Genomic DNA, 19,915 nt, shown 5'->3' on the forward strand with positions numbered 1-19,915 from the left:
AGTATGTTGACTAAAGCTAGACCATTTCAACGTTTCCGTAATAAAGAAAATTAATGATGCTTTAACCCTGAAATCGCGAGCGAAGCAAGCGAGCGAAAATTTTCGTTCTATCACTTACAGTTTAATTTATCTATCCCAACAAAAATCTCTTCGAGAAAAGTGTGACGCAGTCTTTGAAGTACAATTTCTAAAATGAATGATATCGCTAGAGTTGACGCTTTCAGCTTCGTTACGCAAAAATTAAATTTTACACCCAATTTTAGTTCAAACAAGCTGGCTTAGTTTTTCTCATCATCTGCCAAATAATTTTTACCAAAAAAAAAATTGACTGGAAACAACCAAAATTTTACCAAAAAAATCTGCGTCGCATGTGGCAGATAAATTTTCTCAACATTTGCCACTTTGCGACGCAGATTTTTTTGGTAAAATTTTGGTTGTTTCCAGTCAAATTTTTTTTGGTAGAAATTATTTGGCAGATGATTTTTAAGGAACGATATGGTAGCCCGTGCATTTGTTAATTGCTTGAAAAAATTGAACTAAAGTGTTTCGGATTTTTATTGTCAATATTTCTATGGGAAAACACTGATCGACTTGCTTGGAGAACAGCGACCACTTGTAAGATTTCTGAGCCATGTTCTGGACATTTCCTGATTTCTGGTTTTTCATCAAAGAAAAATTGAAATGGTAGCTGTACAAGCCTTTTAAGCTGGATCATAATGAGGAGGGGTCAGCCCCAAATATTTTGTTGTTCTAAAAAGGGCCGCCGTGAAAATTGAAAACCTAAAATTTTATTCACAAATTCCACGTAAAGCAAACAAGTGAAAAATTGGTTAAACAAACAGTATTTAATCGGCGCATCGTTAATATTGCATCAGGCTGAATTCGAATCTTACATTGTAGCATTCAGTCGAACAGAATGATTTTGGAACAAATATTTCGAACTATGAGCGACCATCCGTGCGTCGTCTTTCACAGCACACGATAATGATAAAAGTTCATGAACGTTACCGTCACATTCCATCCAATGATTAGCGTAACAAGGTAAAACAAAAAGACTAGCGTCACTGGAGCCAGCAAAATTCTGGTGTTTTTCAGGAACGGGATGCAATTGTACCCGAGAAAGGTAATGTAAATGTAATAGCTCAGCGCCATCAACCAAATGGTATTTCCCAAAAATCTGGAAATCAGCCAATCCTGTCTGATTAGACCTGGTCGGAATAGATGCAACAATGGATCAATGATCGCGGACCGAAAACCCCGTCACAACATCAATGACTTACCGTTGTAGAAAAACAGCTGAATGAAATGTAACAGCATCAGTGGTGGAAAGAATGCATTCAAATGTACGTCGAAGGAATAGCCCCATTCAACGTCCGAATCGAGAATTTGACTGCTGCGTAAGTACTTGTTGGTAAATATCCACAAAATGGTTGCGACAACGAAACCAGCCAGTAGAAAGTCGACAATGACCACGTAGAACAAAAAGTAGATACTTTGACCTATGGATAGACTGAGGGTCCAGGCGAATCCCAATGACGTAACTGCAAACATAACTTTGTTGTCATTTCACGGTAACTATTGCATTTTGTTCAACTTACCACAAAGACAGACAATTAGAAGAACCAGAAACGCAGGATCGTCTCGTGCAAATTGGGATTTTGTCTCTGAAATCGGATTCGGGTTGTGATATTTAACCGTGAAAATGCACAGCGTTTCCCTTACGTTTTCTATAGTTAAAATTCCTGTAAACTTTTTGCGGTGACACAAACAAGTAGAGCATTTGCCATAGTGCGAACTCGAAGTCCATTTGATCGAATTTCAGCAGTCTTCGTAAATATTTGTAACTTTTTGTTGTTGCGGACAGACATGATCTGGATGTGTTTGCTGGTGGTGGCAAAGGTGACGCACTACCGTACGCGCTGTAAGACGGTGTTGGGGATGTTGGTGGTTTCATTTCTGTTGCACTTTAAAAAAAAATTGTTTTAATCAAAACCAAGTGTTCACAGTCATTCCTGTCATTCCGCTCAATATTATTGATGATTCGTTGACGTTTTCAATAATCACTTTTCTGACATTTCTTCAGTTGAGTAGTTGAAATACAGATGGCTTTCGTTGTCTTACCTTTTCTGTACTGTTTTTGCTTCCCTCTCTCCTTCCTCTCTATCATTTTGTTGTTTGTTTTGCTTCTGCTTGGCAGAGTTACAATGTCTAATCTGGGGAGTTTATACTGAAAAGCGTATGGTTCTATAAAGTAGTAAATCGTTAGTTATATCAGCACGATCTTGTATTTTCTCCACTCAAATGCGATGAGAAGATGGCGTTTTGTTGATGCTATCTCTCTAATGACAGTTCAAGTGAGAAAATTTGGATTTTCTCAACTCTTGTTTTTCCCGTGTGGCCAGAGAAATGATAAGTTGGCACTCCTGTGGCGAGATAGAAGGAATGACAGTTGACTCCTGTGGGAGAGAATTTCATACAAGATTGGTTCCATTCACTCCCATAGTAGCCAACTGTCATTCACCACATGTTCGTTCTATCTATGGTTTGGCTTTAAAACTTTTAATTTTGAATTATCAGCGGTCTTACAGCTTGAATTGCTGTCCTAACTTTCGCCATTGCTGGAATTTCCTATTTTCTCCTCTTGGTAAACAAATAACAATTTTATCACATACGCGCGGTTAGAGGTGTGCGCCGATCTTAAAATAGTCGGCGGCGGTGCGCCGACTAGTAAGGGATCGGCGGCGGCGCGCCGGGAGAAATTTATAGTCGGCGGCGGTGCGCCGATCGGCGCGCCGATAAATTTACAAAAAATCTAAACTTTCGAAAATAATGCAAAAAAAATTTGAAAAAGCGTGAAAGGGGAATCAACTGAGACATATCTCACCTTTTATATTTTGAATGTACAATCACTGACCTATTAATTTTAAAAACATCTAATTTAATGAATCCAAGAATGATTAGTGAGTTTGCGTAAATGACATATAAGCTATAAGTCAACTTATAAGTTAGAAATTTTAAGTCACATCTTCATACTAGATGTTCTGCAGGTTTCTTATTTCCAACTTATAATTTATGTCATTTACGCAAACTCACTACTGTTATCTAACGATTTATGCAATAACCGTTCCCGTTGCCTTTAGTCCATCTTCGATGTAGGAGTGAGATCGTAGTAGAAGATTTTCGCAAATAAGAGATTTAGATAAACCTAAATTTATAAGTAATAAGTGTATAGACTACGCCAAAATGATTTTTTTCCCAAATTTTTTACATAAAGCAGCTAAAAATTGAAAATAAAGATATCCGTGTCTCGTCTTTTGACGAAAAAACTTGAAACCGGAAAGATTTTCCACTGTATAAATTCCTGAAACATGTGATTTGCGCCATTTTCCACCCAAATTCCACATAAGGTCTTAAGTTTGCCACTTTACAATTACAGTAGTATTCACCCAGTTTTGACTGATTCACTGAATTTTGTTCTTCCTCTTATCTGCATCAACAGACAATAAGAGAAACGTCGTCTGCCGCGCTCCATTCCATTGCACAGAAAATAGAGTAACGTACCCAAGGTTTCACGTTAAGTAAGGATACATAAAAGATAGATGATGTTTCGACCTCGGGTATCGATGGCAGTCCCAGGCCAGCGTGATCTGACCATCCTCAGTTGTATCCATCGATACCCTTCCCAAGACAGCAGCAAACGTTTTCTTTGGACTAGTATTTAAAAATTTGAATAAAACACTTGCATCAGTAGATGGAAATAGGATACGTTATAGAAAGCTACTTCGAAGATAACCCTATCGTAGCATCAGAAACAAAATCACCGTCGTACAGTGCAAGTAAAAAGAAAAACCCAAGTTCCAACAAAAAACTCCTTTCTACGCAAATAGAAACATAGCAGCATATAGAAACCTGACTTATAAATTTAGAGGTATAAATATTTGCTAAAACCTTGTACTCAGGCATACACTTTTGTATAGATTTTTCAATTTAAGTTTATATTGCCTCCCATTAAAATGGCTGAAAGCACTAAACGTATAAAATTTCGGCGCGACGAAAATACAATCGGCGGCGGCGGCGGCGTGAGCTATTATTTTTCGGCGGCGACGCGCCGAAAATTTAGCAAAAAATCGGCGGCGCGCCGGCGTAAAATCGGCGGTGCACACCTCTACGCGCGGTGTTCGGATGTCAAAATTACTTACCTAGAAGTTTAATTCAAAAATTACACTTCAGGTCTATGTTGTTGTCTCGTTTTCGCTAATGTGATAAAATAGAGTACACGCTTGTCACTATCAGTCTCGGCAAGCCTCGATTCTTCGTGACAAGTGTGTAATATATATTAATTCATTGTAAATAGGTTTGTTCCAAGGCCGTACGAATTGTCTCATTACTGTCAAACATCAATCGACATTTGTGTGTAAAATCACGTTATGTTTCTGTGTTTGAAATCGTTGTCATTTCTTGTTGTCAAAGTTCAGATTTACAGTTATTTGGAACAAACCTATAGTGAGCGAGTTGAAGATAGATCGGACAATCAGTCAAACCGAGTTTTAAGGTGGCCTCACAGTCGTCCGTTTTGCCTCCATGTACGTGACAGTTGTCTTATCAAACAATGTGCTCTATAGAGTGTTTAAGTGACAGAGATGGCTAAATAACAACCTATTGTTCCATCTCGGGTCTTCTGTCAGATTCTTTTGTATTATCGATGACAGCAGACCCCGCGTTGATTTTCCATCTAGCTCTACTTAAACACCGTATTGTATGAAATGCCAACTGTTATGAACACTGAGGAAAAACGGAATGACTGTAAATTCAGTCTTACGCTTTCATCACCATCACTGATAAAAAATCTCAGTGACTTCCCACACCCCGCATTGTTAGCACACTCACATTTAACAGCAATTTGCGTTTGTAAACCCTCATCAGCTGAAAATTAAAAGAAAAATAAAACATTTATTTTAAGCACATCATCTAAATGTTCGATTGCGAATTTTGTTCAAATTGATAAAGTTATTACCAATTTGGTTTTGAAAAATTTCGCTACGAAAAAGTAAATGAAATAAAATTTGGTTTGATGAAAGTGTGTTGAAAGTGGAAAAAAATAAATAGAAAAGTAATCAGTGCCAGAAGCCATTGTTAAAATATTACAGAATTGTGTGAAATTCCTTTATTCCTTATTCTGAACGAAGTTTCGCGCCTTGCATGCAAAATTGTGTATAAGTTCAATAAACACAGTGTTTTCTGGTGATTTTGTAAAACGGAATTATCCGTTGTGAAATTGAAACAGTTCCAGGGAATTGAATTATTTCCAATTTCTTTGCCAGCACGAACGATTTTTTCTTTGTTGCGGAGAGCTGATTGTTGCTGATTGTATCATAGTTTCGCATGCATTGGAGCGTGTTTATCCACTATTTGTAGTGCGAATTGCTGGTTCTGTATACGTGCGTCTGTGGGTAAGTTCATACAGCTAATTCTTTAATTTTTTTGTTTTTAAATTTATCGGTCCACTGATTGTTGTTTCTCATAATTTGTTATAAATTTTTTCGTTTCTGATTTTTTCGGACCAATTGGTCAATGTTATTTGTTTACAAAATGCTACAGAACAAAAAAGTTCTCTTATCGATGATACAGATTATCATGACAACATGTTCAATGCATAGATTACAAGTCACACACTTATTGAATAAGTCACTGTATTATTGGCCATTAGTACCTTCGAGTCCTGTTCAAGTGTCGTTCAAACGACTCGTTCTTAAATTTGTAAAGACACAAATTCAGACAACAACGAATTAGATGATATTTCTGTTGACACTAAGGGAATTGTCAAAGCAGCAATAACACAACAATTGTTTACAAAATTAGGAGGCCATTAGGAGGTACAGTGTCCGCTTGCAAATTTCATTATTTTAGAATACAGTGTAATGAAATTTAGTTGCAGCACCCTGCACAAAATAAAAATGAAATTTTCGCCGTTGACACGAGCGATAAATTTCATTTTCGCAGGGCTTCGCAAGTCAAATACCTTACGTCATTGTTTGGAGATTGTTATTTTGCCACGAGGGATTACAGCCCTCGCCTTCGGCTCTGACTGCAAACCACCCTCTCGGCAAGATAAAAATCTTCAAACAAGGACGTAATGTACTATTGCAAGCGGACACTGTACGAGTTTTGGCCTCCATATTTCGTAAAAAAACGAGCCGTCAGAACAGTTTGCTGCGACTGAGCCCCGTACGAACCCGTACATCTACTGCGCACGTGACCCTAGTTCATCCGTCGCCCTACTTTGCCGTAAGTCCACTGCGCCCGTAAACGTCGGTTTGTACGTCTTAAAAATTGCGCATAGCGCAATTACGAAGCCCCGTACGACGTTCCTTTCAAACGTAACACAAATTTCAAATTGACCTACAATTTCCTCAGTCCTATATTAACCTATATTTACCTATAAATAAACAATTTACTGATAAATATGCTAGTATATAGCTCAAAATAACTATCTATACCGTTATATAGCTCAATATAGCTGTATATATTTATAAATAGATATCCATATTTGGGATCCTTGAAACACCAAACACACGTAACTATTCACTTACCACTAATCAGTGACTTTGTAAGTATCATTTTCACCGATTTATATTGATTTTACGAAAATTCAAAATGGCGGCCGACGGCCATTTTGTTAGGAGGTGGAAAGTAGTACGGCTGCTTTACATTCGTTAGTACCTGTCAAACAAAAAAAAATTCATGAAATTCGGTCAAAGTTTACTCGAGATATTAATAAAAACACCACCTTCACTGTACTGCCGAGTAGCCGGATATGAGCTCACTCCAAGGGACCTAGCTCACGCTCCGGTCAACCTAATTTCATAAACTTTTTTTTCCCTGATTGGTACGGTCAATGCCTATCTAATAAAGCAAAATCCATCAAAATCCGTGAAACTTTTGGCCAACCTACAATCAAAAACGGCTTGCCGCCCTGTACCTAGTTCACACCAAGGGGTCTAACTCACGAGTCGGTCATCCAATTTCCATAAACTTTTTTTTTCGTCGATAGGTATTGTAAATACCTTTCATTTGATGTATCACTTACCAGTGTAGCCTTTAAATGGCCAGAGAAATCTTTGGAAAACGTTAAAGCACTTATGGGGCCCCAGCTCGGGAGAGGTCGACCCAAAATCGCCCATCTTCGAACTTAGCCTCACAATTTCAACTACCTTTCAGGGAAATTTTTTTTTTTTTGAAATAGGATTTGATTTACTCAATATATCGACGTGACAGACGGACAGACAAAATTTTTATTGCGGATTCGTCATCTATGAACAAAGGCAAACACTATGCCCTTACCGCCTGCTTCGACTTCGTACGGGGCTAAAAATGGTGTGATCATGTCCGGAGCGATAGCGGAGGACTTGATGCAGTCTAACTTCCAATAAAAGAACGAAGAAAATTTTTTGAGACGCAGCCACTATAGGCGAGAATTCTACTTTCGCCAAATAGTCCAATATCGTAACCAAATTATTTTTTAAATATTCTCACTTGAAATACAAAGAAAATGAGCTATCACACGCCTACCAAAGTGCTCGGGCTCGCTACAGTAAAAATACATGAAAAATGGCATTCTCCAAATAATCAAAATCATTCAACTTACTCTGAACGTTTCTATCTGTCTATCGATGGTCGATCTCGGAAAATCCGCAGCCAATCTCCATGAAACTTTGCAGGAACCTTAGTCGGGCCATTAGAACTTAAGTTTCATATCATTATCCCAGGAAAAATCTGAATTTTGTGGAATTAATTAATTAATTTTTGGAACAATTTCTCTCATATAAAAATGTGCAGCCATTTTGTGATGATAGTGTTGTGATGATTGTTGTGAAGTTGGTGTGAGAGTAATGATCTACCATTTTAGCCTTAGCTCTTCTTGCTGGAAATGAGTTTATTGTTGGTTTCGGTAATTCACTATTGCATGTATCATATGAAAGTGATGCGTCGGGTAAGCTTTGGAATTTTTTTATTTACCCCCCACAGAAAGTTGTACTTGAACGACTTAGTACTTCATTTAATTTTTGTTTGACTTCGCCTTCGGCTCGGATATAAAGACTTTACACTTGTCAAAATAGGACTTTCCAGAATTCGTTCGTTGCTTCGTATCACAAACTTATCCCTACCTAATGTAATGAATTACTTCCGCCGCATGTAAAGTAATATTACTATTTCACGCTCATAAATGGCTCATTTTCCGAGGGTGCAAGAAAAAAAAGCAACACCGATTTGGACATAAATATTTCCCATGAAATCTCCTTTCTGCTTGACCTAAGAAAGATATCAACTTAATAACGTGTAATAAGTGGACTGCCCACACAATATTTTTGTGATATAAAAACGTCACAGCAACGATGCCGTTTAAATATTTGGATAAGATAATAAAGTCTGAAAGCAGAATCTCTGCTGTTTTTCGTCTTATCACTCCGTTTTGTTTCGATTTCGAATATTTGACTCAGGTGTCCTATACTGAAATAGCGACTTTCGGCGGGTCTCTTGAGATAACGTAAAAGTAATAGATTGGGAATAGGTAGCACGTTTTGCTTCACCACTTCGGTGAAATTAAAATAATATTGAGCTTCAAAGTTCAATATTTAAAATAATTCGTTCTTGATTATCTCGTCAGGGTTGAGTAAATTTACTGTAGGATATGGGTAGACTAGACACTCAATTTCGTTTCTTAACTTGTCAACGCATTCAATACAAATGCAGTCATGAGAATAAAACAAATAATTTAGTTAAAGGGGGTTTACTTTCAACAGGAATATTGCACAAATAATTATTATTTCAATTGGTAGGCCTTTAAAAATCTCAATGGCCAGTTGGGTGGAAAATTTTCGAAAAAAAAAAAATCAAGAAAATCGAGTGAAGACTATACAGTTAGAGACAGTGAAATTTCAGCTGTTTTTCAGCTGATCCACACAAACAATCAGAACGTACGGTTTTACCACTACCACGTGCGTGCGTGCGTGTAGCAGCTTTAACCATACCATTTGATTGTATGTGTGGATCAGCTGAAAAACATCTGAGGCAAATTCATGCTGAAATTTTACTGCCTCTGACTGTACATTTAAAAATATTCATTTTTTTTTAAATTAAGAAGAATGGTCTTTCCAATGAAAGTGAGTAATGCTGCTGTGCCCCTGTTGTGTTCTATTTGCGTCTCAATTTATTATCAATTCCCTAAAACATTTTTTTGTAAAACTTTTTATCGCGAATCTTGAACGATTATGATTATCGCAAAAATACCACTTTGTCGCCTATAAAAGTTAAAGTGTACGATTGCAGGGCAGTTAGTTGTAGATGCTTCGCAATGAAGCTGTCAGTTATCGTGCTAATTTTTGGTCTGGCCATTTTGGCAAATGGAGACTACACAAATCCTCACTGGCAAAGTGGTTCGTTGAATTTGTATTAGTTCCACAAAGAGTTCGGTATTGTAATACCTTGAAATGCCTTGACTTTAGGCAGAAGTGCTATGGTTCACCTTTTTGAATGGCGGTGGCCTGACATTGCAGCTGAGTGTGAAAATTTCCTAGCACCGAACGGATACGCTGGTGTCCAAGTGTCGCCAGCTAATGAACACAATATATTTAACGACGGAAGATCTTGGATGGAACGTTATGGTCAATATACTTTTAAAAATTTCCATTGCGTTTAAACGAATCCGTTAATCCTAGGTCCGATGAGCTATATTTTAACAACAAGATCGGGCAATGAAGCCGCTTTTGCGAGCATGGTGCGAAGATGTAACAATGTCGGTGTTCGAATCTATGTTGATGTAGTCTTTAATCATATGACAGGATCGGCAGAAATAGGATCGGCAGGCTCGAGAGCTAATTTGGCTACACGCGATTATTACGCTGTTCCGTATACACGGGAACATTTTAATCCAGTGTGCCAGATCCATAACTGGGCTAATCCAATTGAAGTTCGGAATTGCGAACTGCTGGGATTGCCCGATTTAAATCAAGGTCATGAGTGGGTTCGAACAAAAATCGTTGACTTCCTAAATCATTTGATTGAACTTGGTGTTGCCGGATTTAGAGTTGATGCCATGAAACATATGTGAGTATGCTCGCATTGGAGGGCGATAGATTTAAATCAGAATTAAGTGAAGTTTGAGGACTTTCACCATTTATATTAACTATTAGGTGGCCTGGAGATTTAGAAATTATTTGGAGTCGATTGAGGAACTTAAACACAGCCCATGGATTTGCTGCTAACCAACGTCCATTTTCTGCTGGTGAAGTAATTGGTGGAGATGGCAGTGAAAATTTCCATGCGTGAGAAACTTGTATCTCTTGAGAAGAATGTTGTTTTTAAATTGAAATTGTATTCCCCCCCCCCCTTTGTAGAAGCGAATATTTCGGTTTAGGAACTGTGACAGAATTTAGATACGGAGAAAATCTATCCAGGGTGTTCGGCGGACAAGATAATTTGCGATGGTTACAAAATTTTGGTGAAGGATGGGGATTTTGGACGTCAAGACATGCACTCACCTTTATCGACAATCACGACAACCAACGAGACGGACATGTATTGACTTACAAGAATGGTAGACTGTATAAAATGGCAACCGCTTTCCATTTGGCCTGGCCGTACGGTGTGCCACGACTCATGAGCTCGTTTGCCTTCACCCACCGCGATACTGGTCCACCAAATGACGGAAATGGTAACATCGTTCCGCCAGCATTTAATGCAGCTGGTCAATGCACAAATGGATGGGTGTGTGAACACAGATGGCCGCAAATTGCAAATATGGTTGGTTTCCGTAACGCTGTTCAAGGCACTGGCGTAAATAATTGGTGGGACAATCAGTCCAATCAAATAGCGTTTTCGCGTGGTATTCGTGGATTCATTGCGTTTAATGGTCAATATGGCGTCGACCTTCGTCAAACACTTCAAACTGGACTGCCAGGCGGTACTTACTGCGACATTGCGACTGGTAACAAAGTTGGAAATTCTTGTAGTGGAACATCTGTTTTGGTTCAAGCGAATGGCGTTGCAGATATATTCTTAAGTGCTAGTGTGCCCGAAGGATTTTTAGCTATCCACGCCAATACTAGACTGTAAAGCCATGTTTCGAAAAGTATTTTTGTTGAATAGATGATAGATGAATCAATTCGCGTTTTACTTTGTTTCGCATGACTTGCAAGCAATTTTCAAGCTGATCTACGAATTGATGTTAATCGTAGCCAAGGCCAAGGCCCTGTGTTATTACAATAGGGGAACGAGTCCATTGTCTTATTACAACTTTGTGTTATTTGTTACTGCCCTGACGATCACTGATGCTAGCCGACTATGGAATCAAAAGTCGGTCTATTCCCCATCTGTCAAAGGGACGTTTCAAACGTCAAACGAAAATAAATGTGTGTCACTTGTCACTTGATTGTTAATTTGTTCTCAATTACTGAAATAGGTTTGTTCCAAGGTTATTTCAAAATGTCAAATTTCATCTACAGAAGGTTAACCTCAACTTTCACGATGACGAAAAAATTTCAAAGAAATTGGTTGACGTTTAGGTTATGTTCATCTCTGTGGTTCGGGTTTACAGTTATTTGGAACAAACCTATAGAATTTCGCTACACCAATGAAATAATGACAGATAGTCCAAACGTTTTCTGTCAAACCGGTTATTGACCATTTCGAAGATTTATTTTCCTTTGACGTTAAAAACGCCACTTTGACAGATGCAATAGTCCAAAGGTAAACAAACCGCTTGCGCACGATATAGATTTCTATTGTAATTTTGATAAATAATTTATAGCCCGAAGATGGGTCAAACCAGATGCAATAGTCTGACTATTGATCCCAACTGTCACATATAGTTTTGATGACCACATCAGTGCCCGATCCGAACTTGAAAATTTCTGTGTCTCTGATATTCGATATCCACTGTTCTTTTAAATGCCCAAAAACACCCGCAATGCTCAAAAAGTCCGAAGCCGAAACGGTTGTTCACGAGACAAAAAACTGTCTGATCCACTCACACAAACGAATATGGTTTTATGTCTTTAAACGGTTTTGTTATTACCGCGTGTATGTGTGTACATTGATCATCAATATACACAAGCATTAGCACATTTGTTTGCATGTGTGTATCAGCTGAAAAACAGCTGTAACAAAATGCATCACTTATTTGAAAGTCACTGACTGTAAAAGAAATTCTGTCCAATTTAAACGAGCCATCAGAACAGTCGGAGCGTTTGCTGCGACTGAGCCCCGTAAAAACCTGTATATCTGTTGCGTACGTGACCCTAGTGCGTCTGTCACCCTATTTTGACCGTAAGCCTATGCGCCGGTTAAAGTAGTTAAAGTAAAATTATTATGTAATGTGTACATCTTAGAAATTGCGCATAGCGCAATTACGAAGCCCCGTACGACGTTCCTTTCAAATAAAACAAAAATTTCAAATAGCCCTAAAATTTTAATTTATTGAGTATAAATACACATAGGGCCTAGTATCGGCCTCAGTCCGAGGATCCAAATTTATTTTTTTTCAACAACATTCTATTCGGCCTTTGATTACCTTCCAAATGAAACAAAAATTATGAAAAACGGATGAAATTTGCTCGAGTTATATGTAAAATACACATAGGGCCCTAGTAGCGGCCTTAGTCCAAGGACCCAAATTTAATTTTTTTTTCAACAACATTCTATTCGGTGTTCGATTATCTTTCAAATGAAACAAAAATTACGAAAAACGGATGAAATTTACTCGAGTTGTATGTAAAATACGCATAGGGCCCTAGTAGCGGCCTTAGTCCGAGGACCCAAATTTAATTTTTTTTCAACAACATTCTATTCGGCTTTTGATTAACTTCCAAATGACACAAAAATTACGAAAAACGAATGAAATTTACTTGAGTTCTATGTAAAATACACATAGGGCCCTAGTAGCTTTTCACTTCTAAGGCCCTAACTCACGGTCCACTCACCCGATTTTAAAAAACTTTTTTTTCCTGGATTGGTATTGACAATACCTATCATTTGCCGTGTCATTTACATTTCCATCGTTTATTTTGCCATAAATATCACCAAAAGACCTTAAATCACTTAGGAGGCCCTAACTCACGAAGGGCCGACCCGAATATGCCCATCTTCGAACTTAGCCTCACTATTTTGACTATCTTTCAGGGAATTTTTTTTTTTTGAAATCGGATTTGATTTACTCAAGATATCGACGTGACAGACAGACGGACAGACGGACAGACGGCCCAAATTTTTATTGCGGATTCGTCATCTATGAACACAGGCAAACACTTTGCCCTTACCGTCTGCTTCGAATTCCATCAATTACACACGGCATCGTAATCCTATAAGCCCCTTCGTACTTCGTACGGGGCTAAAAATGGCCATGAGCATGAGTGTTAACTGGAACATAGCGATAGAACATCAAATTTTATTTCTTTAAATTCAGCTAACATGAATCCTAGACGTCCTGTTTTTGTGCTTGCTGTTGGATACGTAAAACGTGTGGGAGGTGGATGTCTATTTTGTATACTCAGAATAATTCTATACTTTTTGTACATACATATAATACGCAAGCTACACGATGCTTCTACATAAAAAGCCGCATTACTGTCGATATGTAGCTTATTATCATTATGTATAGAAATATCGAATATTAGGTGATGGTTTCTAATGTTACGCATCCCACGTAGGCAGAACACGACCCCGAAAGTTATTTTGGTTCAATCAAAACAAAACATTGGTTATTTGTTTACCAAGGGGAGAAACTAGGAAATTCCAACCAGAGCAAAAGTTTCCGTGGTGAACATACAATTTTTCATCCGTGCATGGCGTGAATACCGTTCAATTTGATTCACTATTTTCAAAAACCAAAACAAAGTGTCAGTTGGAAGGAAAAAGAAGTGAGAAAATTAAAATTTCTCTGTCTCTGAGAGCGTCAATGAAACGCCATCTCACCGCATTTGAGTGGAGAAAATAAGGTTATTCACGTCGCACGGATGAAAAAATTATATTCGTATGGGAGAGTTCGTTGTCGCAAAAGAAAAGGAAAGAATATTCGGTACACTAAGGATTCTCTATTGTTGGTTACGGTTATCAACAAAAACAACAACAACGAACAACGGCATTATATTCTATTGACCAAAAATTATTGCGTCTTCATGAAAAATGTATTTTTCCTTTTGTGCTTATCGAAACGAAACCATAACCTATCGATGAATTTATTCCATCGATACACAATGTACGCGCTATTTTCCTTTTTGGGTGTGAGTGGGGTGTAACGAATTTTCTGTTTTGACGGCATTTTATGTGAGCGTTTTGCTGACGTCACAGTTGTACGTTTTCTGTTATTGATTACTGGATTTTCCGCGCAGTGTGGGTTAACTCAACAGGTGTGTAATATGTCTGTTGATAAAGCTGCAGTGGGATTACGTTGTTTCATGTTGTATCTTTGATACTGTTTCATCACAACACTGCAAGATAATTGTCCTAAATAAATTACCATAAATTCTGTACTATTAAAAAGAAAAGGTAGCTGTCATCGCACGATAGAGTTTCTTGCGCTCATCTATGGAGCTAATGAATGGTTGAATCAAAAATAAGTGTTCTTACATGCCAAGGAGCACAGTAGCTAATTTTCCTCTCTAGTCTGGGCTGCTACGTCAAAAAAAAGTCGTCTCGCTCGCTGCGGAGTTTTACAAAATTTTGACTGCAGTATATGATAAAGAAGTCAAAGTTTCCGCACTAAATCTTTCTTGGCCGTCACGAAGTATAAAACTTAAAACTAGGATATATCCGACAAATCGAAATATTTGTTAGTGGTCTCAACGCTTTTAACAACTTTTTTGTCAAGGGACCAGAACTGCCCGGTATATGGAGGATTCCCAGAAAAGTGGCTAAAAAAACCGCTAACTTTGAGTCTTATTTCCCTGGCCATTTCTTATTCAATTTAAATGTTTGGCGGCTTTTTGGAAAGGTAATTTCATACCAGCTCTAGGAAGTACTTTTCTCATACTTTTTTCTGCACAGAAAATTGTGGGAATTAATAAGTTTTACGAACCATTTGAACTATTTTCACTCAAACAATTACAAGACTATGATACCTTTGAATGATATGCAACTATATGACTGGGTCTGAGTCTTCCCAAATGCATACCAAAGCTAGAATTCAAACTAAACTAGCATTTACTGCAGTTTTTTTGGTTGTCTGCTCTGGATTTGACGAAAGATGGATGTGTTTGGATGTCAGTTTCTAGAATTCCATCACTCCGGAAGGTCGCCCTTCTTCCCAGGGCTAGAACTTTGGGATGGTGAGTACTTCCATCGGATTTTTCGAACTTTCTTCTGGACTTGAGGGCCGTATGAGACGTCTGGAGGTCAGTTCCTAGAATTCCATCACTGCGAAAAAGTCTATCTTCTTCCCAAAGCTAGAAGTCAAATAAACCGAACATTTCCAGCAATTTTTTTCTAGTCTCCTCTGAATTGGAGGAATGATTGAGGTGGCTGGTGGTCATTTCCTAGAATTCCATCACTCGAAAGGGTCCATCTACTTCCCAAAGTTACAACTTTGTACTTACATCAGGTTTTTAAGCTTTTTTCTTGGTTGAAGGAACGGTTGAGGTCTCTAGAGGTTAGTTCACTGAATTCTATTATTCTTTTCATTGGACATTCGAAATATATGAAGCTCACCAGCGAGTGAACATAGCAGCCCCGACTACTCAGGGAAACAGACTTCTTTCCGATATGTCACTTAAGCAGTGTTTTGTCCATACAGTTTGTGTAAAATATAACCATTGCGTATTGTCAACCACACGAAACATAAGCTCTAAAACCTGTCCAATATAGTTTATCTAACAACACAAATTATTCTCTTAGCTCAAAGACTTAGTGTTTTGTAAAACCGGTCTTCACCCTTTTTACATTCACATTCATTCAGATTTAAATGGTAGAATTTACGACACACTGCTCGAAAGAATTGGGTCAAACAATGCGATGTGAACGCATATTAATATAAAACTGGGAACAGGAAAGAAGAAATGCCCAAACACAATAAACCACGTGGAATAAATGTCTTCAAACTCGGCGAAAAAATGGGTTTCTTTGAAAACTAACAATGCACACATCTGAACTGATTTTGGAAGGGAACTCTGTATATGAATTGCTTTTTGATTGTTTGTCATTATCGTACCTATAATCATTTACGGTAATGTACATTACATTGAATGTTGGTGAATTCTAAAGACTTTCGGTATCCCATTGTCATTGCTGAAAACGCAGTATTCTGTTCTCTAGCACATGATTTTTTGCATAAGAATGCACTTTATGCTGCTTCAGTTAAAAAAAAATACTCAAGCGTTAGTGGTGTATACGTTTCCCTTGTCTCACCCCAAAATTTTGAAAGACCCTCTTCCATCATATAGCTTCTATATAAATATAGGTTTCTGTTCCGAATAGTTAGTTCCGTAGTAACCAGGTGCAATTTGGTTTAATTTTTTTTTTGTGTATTTTGAAAGGGAAATTCGTAAGATCAATGAAACTATATAATGTTCTCCAGTATAAGGTACCTCTATTTTGCAAACAATAAAACATTTTAATAGAAAAACATACGTTTTACAAAAGACTCACGTTCTTTGTGTACCATAACGAAAAGTCTATAGAATTTGACAAAGAAAAGCTAACCGTGTTTGAACATTGAACCATTGCAATTTTACTATTTAGTTCTTCTTTACGAGTTCATCGACCTTTTCGTTTTTCCTATTTTTAACCCCGTACGAAGCAATGACATAGCAAGTATAGACTGGCCCTCCTGGTATGTTGTTGATAGGAGAAGTAAAGCAAAAGTTCACGTATAACAGTGTGTGTGAGTACCATAAATATGAATGTGTTAGTGAAACTTTATATATATTATGTATCTTTTGTACAGTAAACCTTTTTTTAAAATGGTTGACTACGATTTACTTGCGTTTCACAAAATAATGTGCCTATCTCAAAACAGATGGCCCTAATTTCTATGCAATTTTTTGTGTTTAATGAACAGAAGAGATGGTGTTTGTATCGAACTATCGTGCCACCGCAGATCTGATTCGGTTATATATGACATTACCTCTTCCGTCCATATATTTACTTTTGGGGAGAAGGTCCTGGTTGTCAATATAAATATCCGAAATATCAGGGAATGAAGGTCGAAATTCTTCCTACCTTTATAACTTTCCAGCTTTGGTCGAGCTGATGCGATTAAAGCATTCACCTCGAGAAGCTGCAACTGTAAATATCTTTGAAAATCACAAAATAATTGTATTTCAGTACTGTATAAGGGACCATTCATAAAGTGCGCACGTGGTGTGCGGCTATTTTTTGACCCCTCCCCCCGTTTCGCACGTGTTTTTACATATAAAAAGTCCCAATTTTAGACACCCCCTCCCCCCTTAAGTGCGTGCGCATTATTTGAATGGCCCCTAACAGTATCTCTGAAAGGAAATGAGGAAGAATAGGGCAGTAAATCATGCACTCTTTTATTAGAAACGCGGGAACACATAACTTCTGATGATTTTACAAAAAAAAAATTATGACCACATAATCACGGCGACGAGAATCATCGCGGGAGGTGAATTTTCGTATTAAATTAGCCATTTTATCGTCAATTGTAGTGTGTCACTCTCTTGTCTGCATCTGCGTGACCTCTCCAACCTCAGTAGTAGGTTGGTTCCTACATAGCATTTGACTCAAATGGTAAAACTGCTTTGCATTAATGAGTGACGATGTCACGAATGGGACTTTTTTTTCGTGTGTAATCTTATCAAATATCAGGACGATCAAATAACGCTTCCCAAACAACTGATATCAGACAAACCCCAGGTTTGTAAGTGGAAAGAGAGACTTGCGTCACATTTCCTTTGACTGATTTTCCATTACCAGTGAAATATCGACACAAATTTTAAATCGACAAAAAAAATTTTTTTTTAAATATTTTTTAGTAAAAACATTTTTTTAGTCCTTTCTTTTCACATTGACATTCAAAAGTAATCCACGTATGATACAGCCTATAAAATTCACATCGTCCTAGTTGAATGACTTCCCTTCATAAAAGATGTTTGTTGGTAGTCATGAATGTCTAAATTGGTATCGCTGTAAAGCTTAGACCTCAGGCTAAAGAGTTACTATATTTTTGTGATCAAAGTAGTCACCAGTAGGGTCCAAACAGTCTTCGAAGCTTCTTGCAGGTCCCAAAAAAACGAAAAATCGATCTAATTAAAAATTTTCCCATTGAAATATTTTCTTGTTATGTTATAGTTACTTGTGGTGCCGCCCTCTACAAAAAACCACTAAAAACATTTCATGTCCACAAGAGGTCGAATAAAAAAAATTTCAAGCTCACCGTGCATTCTGTCGATTTTGAAATCTCACGTCTCATTTCTTATACACCACTATGCCAAGTTTAAATATTTAGTCAGAGATAGTCCCGATTCATCGACGACAATGAAGGTGGTTCCTTCTACAAAGCACTATTAATTTACTAACTTCGTAAAAGGAACCATCTCCAGTCTAGCCATCGAGTCAGTAACTATCAGATTTTTTGTAAAAGAAACCAACTCTAGTCCATCTCAATGATTCATCGACTTTCAGATTCGTTGAACAAACATTGTTTAGATGTATTTCTAAGAAACAACACATATCCAATAGTCATATTTTGCACACAAAAAAAAACTAATAGCTCGAAAATATAGGTCATACGTACACCACCAGTTTCTAATAAACAAAACGGTCTACCGACTATCATACAGACTAGACTAAATTTAGTTTTTCCGCATTGAAGAAACGAAAATAAATATCTTCAACACCTCCAATATAAAATATTGTGATAGCGATTAGAGTGGGCAAGATACTCTTATAACAATATATAAACTCTTCAGATATTTTAAGAAATAAATTAATTTCCGAGAATTATCTTGGATAGCTTCATTGTAGTCGAAATTATTGCGAAAATTTCCCGCGTCTGTCTAAATTGAGTATAAATGTTAAATTTTTATCATCCCTGCCGACCCTCCTGAAAAAATGGAAACGGAAATCTACCGCATATACCGCCGCACACGCCCACACTGATACAACACATATTTCACCATAATATTGCGAAAATCTTTACACGTGCTGAACAATCATTTGTCAAGTACAGTAACGAGAAGAGAAACAAATATTGAAACATTGAAATGAAATCCACAAATTGCAGTAAACAACAATTAATGCAGTTTTAGTTGCGCGTGGCATATCAAATGTGTATTGCCAGACACGTTCGTGTCACGACAATGTATGTGAACAATTGCACATGTGTACCACAGGGGTGTCACTGAGGACTGTTTTCAATGCATAGCGGCCATAGGACATTTTCGATTCGGTATCATCCCTGTTCGAAAGTATACAATGAACATGTGTACAGTACACTGTGTACAATTCCATGTTTCATGTTATATAAAAAGCAAAATCAATGTAAAAATTGCATCATGCGCTGAAAACACGATGTAAATAGTTGATTCATTCTTTAGCTTTTACTTATAGCTTCTTTGTGTTAAAATTGCATTGCATTGCTTATCTCTACGGGTGTTGTATTATGCATTCTATGTGGAGGCATTTGTCAGCGCTTGTTAGTGTCACAATTTTTGTTTATTTTTCTTTTTGTTATTAATTTAGCATTTGGAATCCTGGTTTTATTTTAAAGAATTGACACCTTGATTGGAATTGGTGTTTACCAGAAGGGTTTCCTTTAACGGAAGCTAAAACATTATGCTAACTCAATTTGTTTCAATTTTTCCGCCTATTCTTGATCATCGAAGATGAATTTAAAAAGATGATGATGATGAGGTACAGATAAAATGACGAGATTTTTAACTTTTACGATCGGATCGCTAAGATG

At 37.5% G+C, this 19,915-nt stretch overlaps 3 protein-coding genes across 4 annotated transcripts in view; 2 read left to right on the plus strand and 1 right to left on the minus strand.

The window, feature by feature from the left end:
* Nucleotides 1–826: 826 nt before the first annotated feature.
* On the minus strand, nt 827–2,071 carry LOC119082203 (protein unc-50 homolog). The gene is made up of 4 exons (XM_037191637.1): nt 1,723–2,071; nt 1,599–1,664; nt 1,281–1,541; nt 827–1,208 (listed from the first exon to the last, which is right to left on the minus strand). Exons 1-4 carry the CDS (start codon nt 1,952–1,954, stop codon nt 970–972), a joined length of 798 nt encoding a protein of 265 aa, XP_037047532.1. The 5' UTR covers nt 1,955–2,071; the 3' UTR covers nt 827–969.
* Nucleotides 2,072–4,900: 2,829 nt separating this feature from the next.
* LOC119082207 (protein CREBRF homolog) overlaps nt 4,901–19,915 on the plus strand; it is a 36,174-nt gene continuing 21,159 nt past the window's right edge. Inside the window, exon 1 of one of the 2 annotated variants that reach the window (XM_037191651.1) lies at nt 4,901–5,450. The gene's annotated coding sequence lies outside the window, so the exon portion shown is untranslated. The remainder of the gene's footprint in view (nt 5,451–19,915) is intronic. The other variant, XM_037191649.1, reaches the window with a different exon arrangement.
* LOC119082209 (alpha-amylase 1-like) lies at nt 9,260–11,179 on the plus strand. Its single transcript, XM_037191656.1, has 5 exons — nt 9,260–9,434; nt 9,504–9,662; nt 9,717–10,104; nt 10,191–10,322; nt 10,395–11,179. The coding sequence occupies exons 1-5, from the start codon at nt 9,353–9,355 to the stop codon at nt 11,110–11,112; spliced, it is 1,479 nt and encodes a 492-aa protein (XP_037047551.1). The 5' UTR covers nt 9,260–9,352; the 3' UTR covers nt 11,113–11,179.

The sequence above is a fragment of the Bradysia coprophila genome, unplaced genomic scaffold (assembly GCF_014529535.1).
Source record: "Bradysia coprophila strain Holo2 unplaced genomic scaffold, BU_Bcop_v1 contig_396, whole genome shotgun sequence".
Lineage (NCBI taxonomy): Eukaryota > Metazoa > Arthropoda > Insecta > Diptera > Sciaridae > Bradysia > Bradysia coprophila.